The sequence below is a fragment of the Hylobates moloch genome, unplaced genomic scaffold (genome assembly GCF_009828535.3).
Source record: "Hylobates moloch isolate HMO894 unplaced genomic scaffold, HMol_V3 SCAFFOLD_1, whole genome shotgun sequence".
In the NCBI taxonomy this organism is placed as follows: domain Eukaryota; kingdom Metazoa; phylum Chordata; class Mammalia; order Primates; family Hylobatidae; genus Hylobates; species Hylobates moloch.
The window spans coordinates 73316312-73336893 of NW_026652276.1; the positions used below are offsets into that span (position 1 = coordinate 73316312).

The 20582-nt window shown below is 38.6% G+C and overlaps 1 protein-coding gene across 1 annotated transcript in view; it reads left to right on the top strand.

Annotated features, from left to right (window-relative positions):
• The window catches only part of LRP2 (LDL receptor related protein 2), a 227500-nt gene that overhangs the window by 136220 nt on the left and 70698 nt on the right, over positions 1-20582 (top strand). The window contains exons 36-46 of the mRNA XM_032753385.2: positions 1844-2057; positions 3505-3744; positions 6070-6258; positions 8461-9381; positions 9523-9688; positions 10069-10227; positions 11406-11695; positions 12718-12921; positions 14106-14348; positions 17037-17162; positions 18911-19030. Coding sequence (XP_032609276.1) covers positions 1844-2057; positions 3505-3744; positions 6070-6258; positions 8461-9381; positions 9523-9688; positions 10069-10227; positions 11406-11695; positions 12718-12921; positions 14106-14348; positions 17037-17162; positions 18911-19030 — 2872 coding nt within the window. The remainder of the gene's footprint in view (positions 1-1843; positions 2058-3504; positions 3745-6069; positions 6259-8460; positions 9382-9522; positions 9689-10068; positions 10228-11405; positions 11696-12717; positions 12922-14105; positions 14349-17036; positions 17163-18910; positions 19031-20582) is intronic.

Here is a 20582-nt window from a genome sequence, read left to right on the forward strand (position 1 = left end):
AGAATATATATTTATAGAATACAGAATATATATCTATTGTATATAGAATATGGAATTTATATATCTGTATAGGATATAGGTATATTCTATGTATCTACCTATGTGTGTGTGTATGTATGTATGTATCTATTTATTTATGTAGCAAGGTTCTGAACTCAGCATCCCCTTATAGCTACACATTCTTCTCTAATATTCTAACATGATTAATGCACATGTGAAACTTTCTTTAGTGGTAATTTTCAACTCCAAGGTTGGGTTCATTATATTCTACAATAAGAAGCAGAAACTATAAAGTCTCGTTCACTCATTGAAAGAGTATTTGACCTTCACTGAGCTGGGGCTAGGCACGTAGACAGTGCTCAGTAATAATTATTGATGAAACATTGCTTTGGGTGATGAATTGAATATATGCTAGTCCCTTCCTTGCTTTTTAACAGTAGTTATTTCAGATCCTTGACATTGATGCTTTTCATAATATTGTGAAGTAGGTTTGGCTTTCAGTTCATTGTTTGTTCAACAAGTACTAACTTCACTCCGAATATGGACCTATAATGGTGGTAAGCTTCGGAGATTAAAAAGAAGTGATGGTGTGTGAAAACACTTTGCAGAGTTGGGTTCATGTGTTCAATGATGAGGAAGCTCTTGTTACATGGTATGGTTTCTGTACACACATCTGACAGGACACAGCTTCTAAATCTGCAAGCTTGTTAGTGGTGTGACTCTCCAACCTTTCTCCTAGTGTAGTTCCCTTATTTCTCCTTCACTCTCCTGGTTTAATATCACCAAATCCTGCAATCCATCCTCAGCCTGTCACTCATGCCCAGATCTTTTCTGCCACCTCTACCGTTCTGAGCAACCTCTCTCTGGCCTTGACTAGGCATGGCCTTCAGTGGTGAAGCCTGTTTTCGTGTTGGAGACATGTTTTCTTCATAAAGCCACAGTCAGCAAGTTGGATCATGGCTCAGCTTGGAGCTTTGCCCCGAGGAGTAGCTCCCAACACTTCTGTGAGGTCGCTCAGCTAATCTGGTCCTGGTCTCCACTCCCTCTGCAGCTCTCCTCCAAGCTCATGTTCCTTATGTTCTAAATTCTAGAACTTCGATCAGTTTCTAGGGCATAACCACTCTTGTAACTGCTGGGCTCCCTTGTCAGCTGTGGCAGTAAAGCCACACTGTGTCTCTCGCTAATACCCAGCCCAGATCCTGGCACAGAGCAGGCACTTGAGGCAGGTTTTTGGCGTGAAATTAAACCAGCTACATCTACATTTCATTTTTCTTCCAGAAGAAGCTGACTACTTGTCATTTTCCCTTAGGGACTTTATTCTTGTGGTTCTTTTCCAGTTTACCAAAGCTGTTTTGATTAAAGCTTGTTATCTGTTCCAATATAATGGCACCATTTTTGGCCCCGTCCTGTCTTGCTGTCCCCTGTGGTTGTTTGGGGGCATATTTCCAATCTCTGTTACAGAAATTGTCAGTGAAGGTGTTAAACTCAGGGTGAGTCAGCTCCTGTGCAATGGCCCACACTTAGATGTTTGAGTACATCCTTGACCAGAATATCACATGCAGGGACTAGAGGTTTAGCTCCCTTTTCTTCACTGTGCCACCTGAAAAGGTTGACTGACTCATGTGAGCTCTGTCTTCATTATCAGTGAAATGGACAGTGACATTTTCCTGACCTGCTGCTTGGTGTAGTTGTGATGATCAAATCAGAAAATAGATGTGAAAAATCTCTGTAAGGGATAGAGGGCTGTATAAATGTGAGACATAATTAGGAGAATATTAATGTTTAAATGTTCAAAATTTTCACTATGAATCCAATGAAACTAATGAAAATTCTGATCCTTTAGATTGAAAGAGGAAACGTGGATGGAACAGATCGAATGATCCTGGTACACCAGCTTTCTCACCCCTGGGGAATTGCAGTCTATGATTCTTTCCTTTATTATACTGATGAACAGTATGAGGTCATTGAAAGAGTTGACAAGGCCACTGGGGCCAACAAAATAGTCTTGAGAGATAATGTTCCAAATCTGAGGGGTCTTCAAGTTTATCACAGACGCAGTAAGTATTTGTCACTGAAATACATTCGTGGGTGTATAATGCATATTCACACATAGCTTACATTTGTAAGCACAGACCCTCACACAGTTTCATGTACATACATGTGCATACAAATTGAAATTACCCAAAATATTTAAAAAATGATAATGAAGTCTTAAGCATGATTAAGTGCCAAGGGCTGATTTGGCATCTGAAAGGCCAGATTGACTTCAGAGTAAGTTTATTCCCCTTCTCTTCCCATTACTTTCAATTCCTTACTTTGCTTTTGCTTCATAGAACTCCCTGTTTTCTCTTGTTTGTGTTACTTATTAGAATATAACCTCCATACGGGCAGGCATTTTGTCTGTCTTGTTTACTGCTCAATACTCAGTGATTAGAATAGTGCCTGGCACATAGAAGGTGCTCAGGGCATATGAGTTGGATGCCTGCTGGGAAAGTGCTAATGGGATGGAATTTTTAGTCTTAAAAGGAATACTTTCGGATGTTGCCTATTTCAACATTTTTTTCCAAAGATAATCTAATTTCTGATTTACCCCTTTAAATTAGCGTTATGATACAGGTATTATTTTTTGATGTATTTTATAGCTTTGTCTTCAGCCAAAGATGATCAAACAGTTTGTTTCCTGTCCTATAACCTAAGTTTGTCACTATGTATTTTTTTTTTAACTGCATGTGAAAGAAACACATGCAATAGAAATTAATTTTTTATTCCTATAAAGAATATTCTCTTTTTTTTTATTTTTCCATAGGTTTTTGGGGAACAGGTGGTGTTTGGTTACATGAGTAAGTCCTTTCGTGGTGATTTGTGAGATTTTGGTGCACCCATCACCCGAGCCGTATACACTGCACCCTATTTGTAGTCTTTTATCCCTTGCCCCCTCCCACCCTTCCCCCAAGTCCCCAAAGTCCATTGTATCATTCTTAGGCCTTTGTGTCCTCATACCTTAGCTCCCACATACCAGTGAGAACATACGATGTTTGGTTTTCCATTTCTGAGTTACTTCACTTTGAATAATAGTCTCCAGTTTCATCCAAGTCACTGCGAATGCCATTAATTCAAGGATTATTCTTCAAATCTTATATATTTAAAAAAAATCACATTATTAATCATGTAATTGAACATATTATTTTAAGTGCCAGTTCATAGGCAAATTATGAACAGATTTATATACTGACCTCCCTAATCCTCGCATGATTTGTAGAAGAAAACAATTGAAACCCCATTCTCTAACTATTATACAATAGTTGGGTTACTGGTTTCATACCTTTAGGTGTTATTGTATAAGCTCTAGTCTCTCCAATGTTGTTTTTAGATTGTTAACTCAGCTACTATATGTTGGTTATTAATTTTTAGAATAAATTATTTGGTGACCCAATTAAATAAATTTGAGATGGGGTGACGAGTAGCTAGGATCAAAAGTTACAAATGGATTTTGTTTTCATTTAGATGCCGCCGAATCCTCAAATGGCTGTAGCAACAACATGAATGCCTGTCAGCAGATTTGCCTGCCTGTACCAGGAGGATTGTTTTCCTGTGCCTGTGCCACTGGATTTAAACTCAATCCTGATAATCGGTCCTGCTCTCCATATAACTCTTTCATTGTTGTTTCAATGCTGTCTGCAATCAGAGGCTTTAGCTTGGAATTGTCAGATCATTCAGAAACCATGGTGCCAGTGGCAGGCCAAGGTATGCCAACTCCAATATAAGTAAGATTTGACTTCATCTGGAACCAGGTTGAAATCCCTGGTGCCATGAAAACATTTCTTCATGTTTGCAATCAGTGCATAATGAAGCTTTCCTTTCCCTTTAAATCAACTGGCACAGCCTAAAGTGTTTTTCAAACTTTAGTGTGTCTCAGAATCACCTGGAGGGCTCACGCCAACACAACTCCAGGCCTCGTCCCCAGATTTTTCTGATTTTGTAGTCTAGGGTAGGGCCAGAGAATCTGCACTCCTTCTAAGCTCCCAGGGCATGCTGATGGTGCTGGCCCATGGACCACGCTAAGAACCACAGGCCTAGAGCAATATAGAATGTAGGATGGGTTTGCAAGAAGTACTACAGAGTTGGTGTTCCGAAGAACCGTGCCCTATTTCTGACTATTAATGGAGATTTACGGTAGAAGGTATACTACTATTTAATATGGTAATGAAATAGTCCACAAATATGATTTATTAATATATATTTGGTGAATTGAAGCAAAAGAGTTCACAGTATTTGTCCCTCTTTAGTAATCATATTTTTGCAGGACTTTGTGCTTACATACTGTGAATGTATAAAATGATCACTTGCTTCCTAGATGAACCAAGGTTTTTAGGTATACCTTAGTACAAGAGGAACTAAGAGTTTTCTAACATCGCTAGGAGAATGTCACAGGCTAAATATTGAAATAGAGGGTAGAAAGGAAGGAAAAAAGGATGAAGTGAATGAAGGGGTGGTAGAGATGGTCAGAAAATACAGAAATGCACCTGGAGAAAGGAATCAGAGAGCTTCCGGTCCCACACGTCCTCCTGCCTGATGGTCATGTTCACGTGGACTCATGACTCATCTTTGTTTTTCCATATCTAAAAAGTTATGGATCTAAGTTATCATCTTGTACAGATATGACAAATTCAATAGTTTTTTCTCCCAGCTTTTCATTAAAAAAATGCTCAAACACAGAAACGTTGAAAGATTTAGCGAAGATCCTTATACCCTTTTACCAAGATTTAACAGTTGTTAACATTTCATCACATTTGAGCTCTCAATTTGTATGTGTGTGTGTGTACATGCATATGCATTCACATTCATTTTTTATGAACCTTTTGAAAATAAATTTTAATGCCATACCACTTTACCCCTACATATGTTAGCATACAGTTTCAAAGGGCATTATTAAATATTCATAATCATATTTCTCCAGTTGGCCTCACAACATTTTATATATAGCTGTTTTGTTCCATCCAAGATCTAATCAAGATTCATGCATTGCACTGGGAATATCTCATTAGTTTCTTCCAATTTGGAGTAGTTGCCTCTAGCTTTTTGCTATGACATTGATGTTTTAAAGAGGCAGACCTCTTGTCTTTGAGAATCCCACACTGAGGATTTGTCTGAATATTTAGCCTGTCTTTCCTTTTTTACCCTGCAGTTCTCATAAAATGGAAGTTAGGTCTAATTGCTTGATTAGATCAAGGTTAAATACATATAGCAAGAATACTTTATAGGTTATGCTGTGCTAGTTGATACAGAATCTTATTAGGAAGAACATAATGTCAGCTTGTTCTGCTCTTAGTGGCGTTTGAGTTTGATCACTTTGTTGAGGTGGTCACTGCTACATTGCTGCGTTTTAAAGGTGTATTTTTTTCCTTCTTAATTTGGGTGGAATCTACGCAGTCACACTTAGGCCCTGTGAATGTCTTGGCTCCCAAGCACCTTTTACCCATGGGTTTTGGCAGCCATTGATGATCCTTGTTTGAAATGATTATTTAATTGAGGATTGCAAAATGGTGATTTTCTTATTCTAGCATTCCCTTTACATTTGTTAGATAATATTCTTCTATAAAGGAAAGTTCTTCGTGTCTCCCCAGTTTATCTTTTAAAAAATTTATTATTATTATGGGGTCAAATTTTTATTTTTTAAATTCAGTGTGTTACAATCAATTACTGTAATCCTTCATTTGATGTTCTAGTGGATCCATTTTGGCCAGGGAGAACCTCTTCAAGTGGCGACCTGTATATTTCTGTGTACGCCTTGCTTCTCGGTACAATAAGATATTTCACGCTCACTTCGTACCTTCCCTGCCTAAACCTATAATCAGCATTTCTCCCGGGAGCCAGAGCTACTTATTGTGGGAAAGAGTAGAAACCAAGATGTGGGTCTGCTCACTGCAACTGGGAAAAAAGGGTTTCATTTTGTAATGGGGAGATGCTCAGAGCAGGGGGTTGGGAATGAGGGTTTGAGAGGAAGGGCAGACATTTAAAAGTTCTAGTTTCAGTGACAGCATTGTTTAATGATCTTTTCTTAACTTCCAGGACGAAATGCACTGCATGTGGATGTGGATGTGTCCTCTGGCTTTATTTATTGGTGTGATTTTAGCAGCTCGGTGGCATCTGATAATGCGATCCGTAGAATTAAACCAGATGGATCTTCTTTGACGAACATTGTTACACATGGAATAGGAGAAAATGGAGTCCGGGGTATTGCAGTGGATTGGGTAGCAGGTATGTAAGCTGTGTGGTGATTTTAATGTGTTTGCATCTCTGTCATCTTATTTTATGCTAGAAAGTTTAGCCTAACTCCATGTGCTACAGGTTTGTTTTTCTAGACAATTATTAAGAACATTTAAGATACATTGAATCTAGATTAAGCTATGTGTCTATTTGATAAATGATATGATGTTTCAGTTTACAGATTTATACCAAATTAATCATTATCATTTTCTTCTGTTATTAACATAATCTGAAGACAAAAATGGCTAAAATATTAAATTATGTGGATTTGGTTTTTTTACACTTAGATTTGCACCTGATTTCTGCATTAGAAATTTTCTGAATTTTCAAGAGAAAGGGATATAAAAATATAAACTATGGAACAGCATTCATTTACTTTGAAGCTGAGCAATTTTAGTTGCCAAATTCTTAATTGCTCCCTTTTATGCATATATAAAAATCACTTAGATCGTGAGATATTTTATCAGTAATTTTTTAAAATGGCTGGTCTAGTATTACATTAACTTAGTTGTATTTATTCATGCACATAAGCTTGAATAACCACTCATTTTTATCACTCATTTGAGTAAAAATACCACTCAATTAGTGGTATTATATGTTTTGGAATATAATCCAATCCTACATAAAATCAGTATCATTGGATCAAGCTTGGTGAGTAGGCATCACTTAGAAATATTAGCATGTAGGCAGGGCACGGTGGCTCATGCCTGTAATTCCAGCACTTTAGGAGGCTGAGGCAGGTGGATCACCTGAGGTCAAGTGTTCAAGATCAGCCTGACCAACATGGTGAAACCCCATCTCTACTAAAAACACAAAAATTAGCCAGGCATGGTGGCGCACGCCTGTAATCCCAGCTACTCAGGAGGCTGAGGCAGGAGAATCGCTTGAACCCGGGAGGTGGAGGTTGCAGTGGGCCGAGATTATGCCACTGCCATCCAGCCTGGATGACAGAGTGAGACTCTGTCTCAAAAAAAAAAAAAAAAAAGGAAATATTAGCATGTATTATGAAAATCTAAGTACTATAATAAGAGTTTATTGCAAAAAGTAAATATGGTAGTATGGTTAAATAAAGCTTTAATTGGGTTCCTAACTCCCGTTCCTGATTAGAAATTACTATTTCTGAAGGTATAGATAAAGCAATAGTCGGCAAACTATGGCCCGTGAGTCAAATGCAGCCTGTTGCCTGTTTTTGTAAATAAAGTTTTATTGTAACACAGCTTGCCCATTTATTTGTGTATTGTCTATGGCTGCTTTCATGTTACAGTGGCAGTGTTGAGTACTTGTGAAAGAAACCATATGCTCTGCAAAGCCTAAAATATTTATTATCTGGCCCTTTACAGAAAAAGTTTGCCAACCCTGGATTAAAGGATTGGAAATGAGCAAATACATACATAGCAAGTAGAGTTAGGTAATGAAAAAATGTATCAGTAACATATTTCACATTGGCCTGATTTCTCTAGAGGTGGTTTGAATTGGGTATAGGAACAAAATATGCGTGTCTTGGTAGTAGCATTGATAGTTCAACAACAGACTTTCAACTACATGAAATCAATAATTTGTGATCGTTCTCTACTTATTATACTACCTTCACAAAGTTATCTTTTTATTCTAGCATTTACATAAGGCCCAAAGGGAAATGGACTTTTGTTTTGGTCACTTTTAGAAGGTCCATGGGATGAAAACACCTACATTAGTTAGAAAGACTAAGGAAAAACTTCATGTTAACCTTAAGCACAAAGACCATTTGATAACATCAATAATAACCTGAGATGCTGCTGGTGCTCCCTCTTTGCTACTTTTATCACATTGGTGTAGAAGTTGTGCTATGAAAATGTATATTTAGTGTGTTTCAAGTAGGTATTAAGCATTTAGAGCTTCAGATAGAAAAGGAGGGACATTCTGGAAAATACACCTTTCAGTAGAAAGTGGGTTATGATATTGCTATGAATTCTAATCTACTTTAGAAGCTGAAGATAGGCACTTTCTCTCTAAATTTAAAGATGCAATCTCTATAGTTCCGAGGAGTAAGAATTTATTTTTCTAAGCCTAGACTGGGACATTTATCATCTTGGAAAAGACAACATATAGTGACCCAAACTTTAACCTTGTATATTTTGTTCTGAATTTGTAAAGTTCTCCCTTTTCTTCTTCTTGGTTCTCCATTGATCAGCATGCACTTTCATTTTCCCATAGGAAATCTTTATTTCACCAATGCTTTTGTTTCTGAAACACTGATAGAAGTTCTGCGGATCAATACTACTTACCGCCATGTTCTTCTTAAAGTCACAGTGGACATGCCTAGGCATATTGTTGTAGATCCCAAGAACAGATATCTCTTCTGGGCTGACTATGGGCAGAGACCAAAGATTGAGCGTTCTTTCCTTGACTGTACCAATCGAACTGTGCTTGTGTCAGAGGGCATTGTCACACCACGGGGCTTAGCAGTGGACCGAAGCGATGGCTACGTTTATTGGGTTGATGATTCTTTAGATATAATTGCAAGGATTCGTATCAATGGAGAGAACTCTGAAGTGATTCGTTATGGCAGTCGTTACCCAACTCCTTATGGCATCACTGTTTTTGAAAATTCTATCATATGGGTAGATAGGAATTTGAAAAAAATCTTCCAAGCCAGCAAAGAACCAGAGAACACAGACCCACCCACAGTGATAAGAGACAATATCAACTGGCTAAGAGATGTGACCATCTTTGACAAGCAAGTCCAGCGCCGGTCACCAGCAGAGGTCAACAACAACCCTTGCTTGGAAAACAATGGTGGGTGCTCTCATCTCTGCCTTGCTGTGCCTGGATCGCACACCCCAAAATGTGACTGTGCCTTTGGGACCCTGCAAAGTGATGGCAAGAACTGTGCCATTTCAACAGAAAATTTCCTCATCTTTGCCTTGTCTAATTCCTTGAGAAGCTTACACTTGGACCCTGAAAACCATAGCCCACCTTTCCAAACAATAAATGTGGAAAGAACTGTCATGTCTCTAGACTATGACAGTGTAAGTGATAGAATCTACTTCACACAAAATTTAGCCTCTGGAGTTGGACAGATTTCCTATGTCAGCCTGTCTTCAGGGATCCATACTCCAACTGTCACTGCTTCAGGTAAGTGCACTCCAGGTGCTGCTTGTCCTGCAAGTAGACACAATGGGGTCAACACACATGGATGACTGAGTGTTTCTAATGCATATGAGACTCTAATGTCTTTGTGTGTGCTTGTGTGTGTGTCTGCCGGTATGTGTCCAGGTATAGGGACTGCTGATGGCATTGCCTTTGACTGGATTACTAGAAGAATTTATTACAGTGACTACCTCAACCAGACGATTAATTCCATGGCTGAAGATGGGTCTAACCGCACTGTGATAGCCCGCGTTCCAAAACCAAGAGCAATTGTGTTAGATCCCTGCCAAGGGTATGCCATCATCTTCTTTGTTATATTTCTGTCTGCTTATTTCTGGAAAAAGTGGGGCCTGAAATTATGTTCATAGATAGCCAGTGTGTTATGGGCTTATAACACTATGGCTACAGATTCAAAAGTGAAAGCATATTGAGTGATTTTACCTGGGAAGGAGGGTGCGGCGCATAGCTCCCTTTGATGGCAGAAAGGTTGGCAACATACTAGGAAGTCAACACCCGGACTTGCTAGATCCCTTTTTGATGAGTTGTGTAAGTAGAAATGGAGTTTCTTTTGCCATGTTACTGGCAATTTGCAATTAAAAAATGTTGTCCTTTTTTTTTTAAGGACTATGAGGTTCCCTGTGAATTAATTATTGACTCCTTTTGTATGACTAGGTACCTGTACTGGGCTGACTGGGATACGCATGCCAAAATCGAGAGAGCCACATTGGGAGGAAACTTCCGGGTACCCATTGTGAACAGCAGTCTGGTCATGCCCAGTGGGCTGACTCTGGACTATGAGGAGGACCTTCTCTACTGGGTGGATGCTAGTCTGTAGGTGTCTCTGGTTACTCATATGGGTGTTAAGAAGAGTTTTTCCTCCCATTTCCAAAGAAGAGGGATTTGCATCGTGTGATGAAAATATAACATGCCAGATAGACATTGCCAAAATATAGAATCACAGTTTTAGGAGCTATGTATATATTGGAACTTGGTGAACATACTGTGAAAATTTATCTGTATCATGCATTGAATAATTACAAACTAAAAGACATCTAAAGATGCATTGCTAAATATATCTACAATTTCAGCTATAATTATAAATGTATTTTCTCAATTTAGAATTACAAATGAAATTACTCAACTTACATTCTGCAGGCCCTAGGTAACTGCCATAAAATCTGAATGACTTTTAAATGCCCATTGATTTTTCCTGGGCTTTAGCATTCAATGTCTTTTAGAAAATTCTTTTCTTCAGTCTTTGACTTTTGGTCATCTTTTCAAATAGACCCTTTCTTCTCTGGCAAGCTTCTCCTCAGCACATTTCTTAATATTTTCCTTTTGTCAACTCTAATTTTGTATGTAACTTCTCCAAATACCCCCCATATGTCTCACATTCCAGTCATCCTAATGGAATAGTTGAACGGATGAAATGATTTTGTTTATTATGGCTGGTGTCTACATATCAGGAATCTTAATTTTTCTTGCATATTTCTTTGGAATTTTAGTCTTGTTGATGCCAAGCACCTAACCTCCTGATCTTTTCTTTTTTCTCCTATTTGAAACAAAGCAGTGATACTCTGAGTCTAAGCTTGGATTATTCTAGGTAAACACCTCAAGGTACTCAATAAATATCAAATTGAAAAAGTCACTAAGGAAGTGGGATGGAAAAGTTATTGTTTTATTGAGAGTCTGCTATGTGCTCAACACTGAGTTCCATGCATTACATGGATTATTTCCTGTTTTCCTGTTTCTACTGTCAACCTGGTGCCTTTTGTAGGATTACTATTCATATTTGGAAGTCAATGATTTTATATAGGCTATTGTTTGATAAGCAAACAAGACCTCCCATCACCAGAGGGAACATTTCCAGCTGCCATATGCCCCACTTGAAAATAAAGTTTGGGGCTTGTGTAAACAATGATGAGGCGCATGCATTGGGTTGCCAGTTGAAAACTTAACTCATTTTAGATTTCAACTTTTAAATTTTTTTTTTTTTTGCTTCATTTTAGGCAGAGGATTGAACGCAGCACGCTGACGGGCATGGATCGTGAAGTTATTGTCAATGCAGCTGTTCATGCTTTTGGCTTGACTCTCTATGGCCAGTATATTTACTGGACTGACTTGTACACACAAAGAATTTACCGAGCTAACAAATATGACGGGTCAGGTCAGATTGCAATGACCACAAATTTGCTCTCCCAGCCCAGGGGAATCAACACTGTTGTGAAGAACCAGAAACAACAGTGTAACAATCCTTGTGAACAGTTTAATGGGGGCTGCAGCCATATCTGTGCACCAGGTAAGGCATTGACCATGAAAATTAGAGCGTGGAAAATAATGATCACAATACCAATTGGTAAGGAAAGCTGAAGTTCTCACAGGAGAAAAAAATTCAAATTCTCCTTGATGTCAGGGTAATTTATAAAACAGACCTGGGGCTATATTTTGAGAGGAAGACTTGGCAGGCTTCTTTTCTATTCTATATGGAGCCCTTTTATGAAAGCATTTTATTTTATTTTATTTTTGAGATGGAGTCTCACTCTGTCGCCCAGGCTGGAGTGCAGTGGCGGGATCTCAGCTCACTGCAACCTCTGCCTCCTGGGTTCATGCAGTTCTCCTGCTTCAGCCTCCCTAGTAGCTGGGACTACAGGCACATGCCATGTCCAGCTAATTTTTGTATTTTTAGTAGAGACAGGGCTTCACCATGTTGGCCAGGCTAGTCTCAAACTCGGCCTCAAGTGATCTGCTCACCTCGGCCTCCCAAAGTGCTGGGATTACAGGCGTGAGCCACAGCGCTCAGCCTATGAAGGCATTTTAAATACAAGCTTGATGGAGTTAGAAAGAAAGATGAAGGCCTTGGCTGCCCTACTTCATGTCTTGACTAGGAATTCCATCAATGAGCCTGCCTTCCTTATAAAAGGATTTACATTTTCTGCTTAAGAGGTATTATTTATAGTTCGAAATATTTCTGGTGATATTTGCAGGTGGGATCATATGTGCTTCATTGTGCATTTTATAAAGAACAACAAATTCATGGGACGATGTGCCTTTTGATGTTGTTGCTTTTCAAATTTTGCTGAGAAGAGTCGTTGATATTTCCTGTTGTTTAGAAGGAATCGGCACATTTATTAGAAATTGGTGATTGCTCTTCTTGATGGAAAAGTGACTCAGAATATAGTTAAAAGGTTAATGGGCAGAATTTCCATGGCTTGTCTTAGGGAGTATTTAATGTAGAAGCTGTTGCAAGTGCTATTGTGGAGAGGTCAATGTGAACGGTGGCTGCATCCATCTTTTGCTTCTTCTGGGATTATCTTTCCTCAGGTCCAAATGGTGCCGAATGCCAGTGTCCACATGAGGGCAACTGGTATTTGGCCAACAACAGGAAGCACTGCATTGTGGACAATGGTGAACGATGTGGTGCATCTTCTTTCACCTGCTCCAATGGGCGCTGCATCTCGGAAGAGTGGAAGTGTGATAATGACAACGACTGTGGGGATGGCAGTGATGAGATGGAAAGTGTCTGTGGTGAGTTGGACTCTTGGCGCTTTTGGTAGGAGCTAATGGCATCTTGATGTCAAGTGTTTGGTATGGAATCCTGCTGTGTGTGAATGTGTTTGAAATGTGTGCCTAGGCATCCTGGTAGAGCTGACAAATGTTTCCTCTGATAATCCAGACTGTTTCTGTTAAATCACCTCTGTAGTGGTTAAGAGCACAAGCACGCCGGGCGCGGTGGCTCACGCTTGTAATCCCAGCACTTTGGGAGGCCGAGGCGGGCGGATCACGAGGTCAAAAGATCGAGACCACGGTGAAACCCCGTCTCTACTAAAAATACAAAAAAATTAGCCGGGCGTGGTGGCGGGCGCCTGTAGTCCCAGCTACTCGGAGAGGCTGAGGCAGGAGAATGGCGTGAACCCGGGAGGCGGAGCTTGCAGTATGCCGAGATTGCGCCACTGCACTCCAGCCTGGGTGACAGAGCGAGACTCCATCTCAAAAAAAAAAAAAAAGAGCACAAGCACAATCATCATCCTGGTGATCGCATTTGTAATCTGTATAGCCCTGGGAAAGTTACTTAATATCTCAAGCCTCAGACATCTCCATCTGTAAAATGGAGCTACTACTAGGGTTCTTCTGAGGTGTAAGAGAAACAATATGTAAAAATCCCTTAGCATGAGGCATGGTGCATGCTAAGCCTGGCTTAGCTTGGGACTAAGGAAACGTATCATTTTACTAATTTTCATAGCACAAAGGTCATTATTTCAATAATTTTATGAAAATAACTTCCAATCCTCAGCTTCCATCTGAATTGAGTGAGTAAAACATAGTGGACTTTCTCAGGGAGTTCTGAGGTTGGTTACCTTTTCCTAGCAGACTGTGATAGGGGCTAGGAGTTTTTATTTTCCTGAAATAAACTATAATTGCATGCTTTTCTGTGATGGAGATAAATTGAGATTATAGAGAAATAGAATGACTTTGATTTGTGCTTAAATTACTTGATTTGTGCATAAAACAGTTTAAAAAACGTATACAACATATTTTGCTTAATCTAACTAATTAAAAGTGTTATCTCACTTTGCATGCAGTCCGTTTTGCAGCGTTTTTTGCCTTGGAAGGTAAATTCAAAGTGTCTCTTTTATTTGATTGTATATTTTTAAAAATTAGGATAATGCTTTAATCAAGAGGGTTTGTTCTCATGTTTTTCCTGTTCTTAGCACTTCACACCTGCTTACCAACAGCCTTCACCTGTGCCAATGGGCGATGTGTCCAATACTCTTACCGTTGTGATTATTACAATGACTGTGGTGATGGCAGTGATGAGGCAGGGTGCCTGTTCAGAGACTGCAATGCCACCACGGAGTTTATGTGCAATAATAGAAGGTGCATACCTCGTGAGTTTGTCTGCAATGGTGTAGACAACTGCCACGATAATAACACTTCAGATGAGAAAAATTGCCGTAAGTTTATCTTAAGTGCTCATTGTGATTTTGGGTCTGAAGTCTTGGATCACAGGAGATGAAATTATTATATAAAAACAAAGGCTTTCCAAAAAAACCCCCTAAGTATTTATCTAAAACATAAATTTTTGGCTAGGCGCGGTAGCAAGTATCAACAAATACCAATCTTGTTTTATTTTTCTCTCCTTTTTTCTAGTATTTTAAAGTGACGCCTAGACATGCACTTCACTGATAACATTTTGGAAAATAACTACCATGCCATTATAATGCCTGGCAAAATCAACAGTGCTTACTAAATATCCCTGACTACCTGCTCCATGTTCAAATTTTGTCACTTATCCCCAAAATGTATTTTTACTGTTACTCTGTTCAAGTTAGGGTTCAGATGAGATCTACAACTGATTTTGATTGTTATAATTCTTCAATCTCTTTTATGCCACAACACTTCCCACTTTTTAATGTCATTGATTCATTAGAAAGATTAGGTGATTTGTCCTGTAGAATATCTCACATTCTGGATTTGACTAATTGCATAATTGATCCATTTAATTTATCTTATCCCTCTTATTTCCTATGAACTGGTATTTAGACCTAGAGTTTTGATCATAACAGGTGCAATTCTTTGGGTAAGAGTATTTCAGAGGTGGAGCTGTGCATTTCCTGTTGCATCACCTCATGAGGCACATGATGTTTGGTTGCCCCACTTTAAGTGGATTCTGGTGTCAGCCTGAATCTTCTCTTATGAAGCTCCCATCATCCTTTCACCGAATGGTTTTAGCATCCATGGTTGGTTGTTCCGTAAACCCATTATTTCTTTAAGAGTTATGAAATAGGCTCTTTAGAATTCTAGTGTTCCTGCCGCATTTATTAGCTGAAGTTTGATAAAGAAGACATTTCCCTTATCAGCTTTTGTTGGTAATTAGAATCTACAGGATAAATACCTTTTGCTTGTCAATTTTCAGAGTAATGAGTTGGTGACAAAGGAGAATTAACTTTTAGTTTAGTTTAGTTTTGTATTACATTGAACTCTTTGATCTTCATGTATTTGATGCTGTCAACTCTTTTTCTTGGTGCCCAGTTGTCCAAACTTAGGCCAATGGGAGTCCTTAACTTGGATTTTCTGTTCTTTGACATGACCCCAATCCATCTTCTTGTAGCTCAAGCTTGTCTTATATTTGCTGTCCCAGTCCTGGAATTAGCCACTTATCCAAGGAGACCTCATTCCCTTTGTGGTACTTAGAAATTATCACAGGGTTGAGGTGCTCATTCCTACTTAGCTTTCATTGCTTCTAGTCCTTTTCAATGGTCAGAGCTAGGAAATACAGTTTTTAAGGAAATTTGTTTTTTTTGAGATGGAGTCTCGCTATATTGCTCAGGCTGGAGTGCAGTGATGAGATCTCAGCTCACTGCAAGCTCTGCCTCCCAGCTTCACGCCATTCTCCTGCCTCAGCCTCCTGAATAGGTGGGACTACAGGCACCTGCCACCACGCCTGGCCAATTTTTTGTATTTTTTAGTAGAGATGGGGTTTCACCGTGTTGGCCAGGATGGTCTTGATCTCCTGACCTCGTGATCCGCCCACCTTGGCCTCCCAAAGTGCTGGGATTACAGGCGTGAGCCACTGCGCCCGGCCAGAAAAAACTTTTTATTGATATTTCCCATTTAAATTTAAGATTACACGTTGTTTACATTTTAGATTTTATAATTACATCTCTTCTTATGCTTAAAATCATACTTTCTCTTGACATTTAGTTATTTGTTTTATTATATAGTAATTTCAAAATGCCTATAATAATTTCAACATTATTATAACCACTCAAATAATACTATTAACAATAAATCTACTAAGTGTGAGATTCTTCTTGCTTTTTAGATTATGTCCCGCTAGAGATATGCAGTCAAAATACTGATTTTAAAGATATTTGGAATTTTTTTTTGGCAGGGTTATGCTATCCATCTGATATATGGTTAGCTTCATCTATTGCTGTTTCCAAATTTTATTTTATTTTATTGATTTTATTTGTACAAAATAACATACATAGTTCCAAAGTTAAAACTACGTGACGAGGTGCATTTATAGAAGTCCTTCATTTCTTCCTCTGGTTTCTGCTTCCTCTGTGCTCTTCTCAGTGTATCCAGAGAGATGACAATTTTTGTTAATCTTTTCTTTGTTGTTACTATTTTTAATATAAGCATCTCTCTCTTGCTACGCACACATACATACACTTATACCGTCCTTTTTCTTACATAAAAGATAGCCTACTGTTTTGAATCTTGCTTTCTTACTATTAACAATATATCCTGAAGATTATACTGTCATTACTTATCAGTATATAGAAATCTTCTTTATTCCTTTAATGGCTACATATTACTCCATTGTGTGGAAATGCCATAGTTTATTTTACCAAGAGTTGGAACTCTTGTTGATACTATTAATTAATGAAAACAGATGATTTAAGTTACAGACCAGTGTCTCCTCTCCCTTCTCCCCAGTATCAGCTGGAAATATGTCTTTTTACTACAGAGTCTATAGGTAACATAAGTATCATGGATCCTGCCTTTCTGAAGGTTTTGAAAATGCCGCCCTTCCAGTGGTTTGAGTTCTACAATAGATCTGTTAGCATGGATACTGTTCATAATACATATTTGGTGGATATATTCCTAATATTTATCTGGTTGTCTTTTTCAAGCTGATCGCACTTGCCAGTCTGGATACACAAAATGTCATAATTCAAATATTTGTATTCCTCGCGTTTATTTGTGTGACGGAGACAATGACTGTGGAGATAACAGTGATGAAAACCCTACTTATTGCAGTGAGTAAGATAAAACTGCTTTTCTTTCTATCGTTCCAGAGATGCATGTTGTGAGCTAATACAAAGATACGAAGCGTGGGCATTTGGGCTGATTTCAATTGTCATTTCACATTGACCTTCTAAGTAGAGGTGGTAGGCAGTTGCTTTCATAGGTGATTGCAGGGATATGAGAACTCTTTCTCTCTGTTCCCTGGCTGGAATTCCCAGATCCCGAATATTTCTTCCAGAGATCTGCTACTATTGGAGAGCCATTTCTCCCAGTGTTGAAAGCCTTTCGCCTTCATGTACTTAGGCAGAATTTGCCCGTTAAGCCCTTATAATTTACTCTTAATATTATTATAGTGGCCATTAGTAACTGAAAACTATTTTTTTCAGACAGTCTCACTCTGTCACCTGGGCTGTAGTGTAGTGGCATGATCACAGCTCACCGCAACCTCTGCCTGCTGTGCTCAAGCCATCCTCCCACCTCAGCCTCCTGAGTAGCTGGGATTACGTGCATGTGCCACCACGCCCAGCTAATTTTTGTATTTTTTGTAGATATGGGGTTTCTCTGTGTTACCCAGGCTGGTCTGGAACTCTTGGGCTCAAGCGATCCACCCATCTCAGCCTCCCAAAGTGCTGGGATTACAAGTATGAGCCACCGTGCCTGACCAGTAACTGAAGCTATCTTTATATTCCCTAGATACGTTTGAATTTCAGAAATCTCTATTTCATATTTAGTAATTTGGTTCATTCAAACAATTTTCTGTATTTATAGCTCAAATTATAAGGCCTTTCTTAAGTTTGATAACTTTGAGACTCTTAGTGTAAATAGATACATAATTTAAGGATTTAGTGATTGGCCTTCCCTGTTCTGGGTATATGTAGTTAAACTCTTGTCACTGGTCCCCTCCCAAAGAAATCAAAGGACATCATAATTATTTGTCACCAAATTAGGGTACAGCACAGGAAGAGGAATCTGTTATAATAACAGCAGCACAAGGAAGCAGAATTCAGGATGCAGCCACCAGATAGGGCTAGACAGATAGGAGTTATTGCTGACTTTGCAGGGACCTCTGCTTCCATGTCAGTTCTCCCCTGGCAAATCATCAGATAGCAGGGGCCAAAGCAAGACAGCCTCGTAGACCAGAAGAATTACAAGACTTGAATTAGATGTGCACCCACATAACAATTTGGAAAATGCATATAACCAGAGCTACCTAAAATTACTCGAGAAAAGAGTCAGTGTTCAAGCATAGGCAGTTTCCCACTTACTCAACTAAAAGTCTGGTATTCCAAGGATGAATATGGAGATAACTTTGCCAACTTTCTAGAATTATTATCTAACATAGCTAAAAGGTTGTGTGTGGAGTGAGCTTAGATATGATCACATTATTGTTTTGCTTTTAATTATTATTGCAATGGAATTTATTTAATTTTGCATTATAGTAGAAAAAATAAAACCAAGACTTATAATTTGTGATTTCATTTCTCACAAAGATAGTTCTTTGGTATTTCTAACAAATACATTTTTTTTTTTATTTCTGGAATCTAGAAAAACAAATTGGGGAATTGGGGCAGGATTGACTTCCTTCTGTCTCCCATACTTCTTCCTCCCCACAGAAAGCTTACACAAGCATCCATTTTCCAGGCTCAGTCTTCCTTTTTTGGTGACTATTATCTAGGTCAGAGATAGAGGCAGATTGTTAAGACTGATGGGAACACGTTTGTGTTTTGCTCATGGGTTTTATCTTCTTTCCCTCCTGCAGCCACTCACACGTGCAGCAGCAGTGAGTTCCAATGCACATCTGGGCGCTGTATTCCTCAACATTGGTATTGTGATCAAGAAACAGATTGTTTTGATGCCTCTGATGAACCTGCCTCTTGTGGTAAGAGAGTAAGCAAGCATGAAAAACATTACGATGCAGCTAGACAACTTCAGTCTCTTCCAACCGCTTCAAATACAGACCAGGGTCATGGCTGCTGAATGCTTGGACTTCCTGTCCTAGCTTTCATCTGGAATGCTGACACCGCTCAGCAGATATTCATTAAAGACCTGTTAGTGGAGAGCACCGTGTAGGGAGCTGATCAGGATACAGAAGCTGCTGATTGATGCTGATAAAATGAAATTATATTGGTGATGCACCTAATACAGTGCTTAGCTGGTAGAACTTAATTTTAGTTGGCTCTCAATTGAAGTTTCTGAATTTGGTTGAGTGCTGGCCCTGAAAGCTGTCAGAGGACCCAAGAGTGATTGGAGTCATATACATGGGGAAGGAGTATATTAGGGGCATGCATCCTCTTCCTGTTCTCCTCAGTGCCAGTTTATGAGCACAAGAGGCCCAAGAAGTTGCAGGGGCCTTTGGTTGTATTCCTGGGGACAGTTATGCCCTGTTTACATTTGGAGGCTGCTATTTGCCTTCACGGATTCTAATTTATATCCATGCACATTTTTTACCTAATTGTAAAAATATAAAAATTTTTATATTTTTCTACATTGCTTTAAAAAACCTGTCAATAAATCATATTGCTATATAGGAGTCAGAAAACTATGGCTGTGGCCAGTTGCCTATCTTTATAGATAGCATTTTACTCAAATGTAGCCACATAACATCTATGGCTGCTGTCCCTCTACTATGGCCATATCCAGTAGGTGCAACAGAGACCATAGGACCCGCAAGCCTAAAGTATTTACTACCTAGTTAAGAAAAAGTTTGCTTATCCTTGTCTTCATACTGCCTTTTAATGACTATAATATTCCATTGAGTGGTTATAGTATCATCGAATTAACTGCCTCTGTTATTGAGCATTAGGTTGCTTTTATTTTATTCCTCTATTGTATATATCATTGCAGTAAATATTAACATCGTATTTAAAAATTTTATTTTCAGGATATTTTCTTAGGATCATTAACATAGTTTTATAGCTGAAGTCAAACTATTTTCAATTCCAATTTTCTCTCAGGTTTAAATTCTGTGTTGGAGAGTGGTATTTGGAGTGCTTCACTAAGTTCTTTTTCCCCAGCACTGAAAGTTTTATAGAAAGCAAATGGCACATAGAGTTTTGAGGACCTGTAAAGGAAATAATTAATAACTACTAGATGAGTAGAATAGTCTTAGAGATTGGTTGAAATGTATGAATTATTGGTTCAAATATATGAATAATTAATATGACTTTTTAAACTTCTCTATTGTAGTGAAAGTCATAGTAATAGCAGTGAGTACCAATGACCTGATATATTTGAATAAAAATAAGCACATAACCTATATATGAATATATCCTCATTGTAGTAAAGTAATAATATTCAGAAATATATTTTAAAGAAATAATACAATGTACAAAAAGTAAAATTTACATTTTTTCATCCTTCTCCAATCCCCTGACTCCTCAAAGATAATCAATATTAAAAGGTTGAGTGTGAATTTGCCTTACTTTTATCTT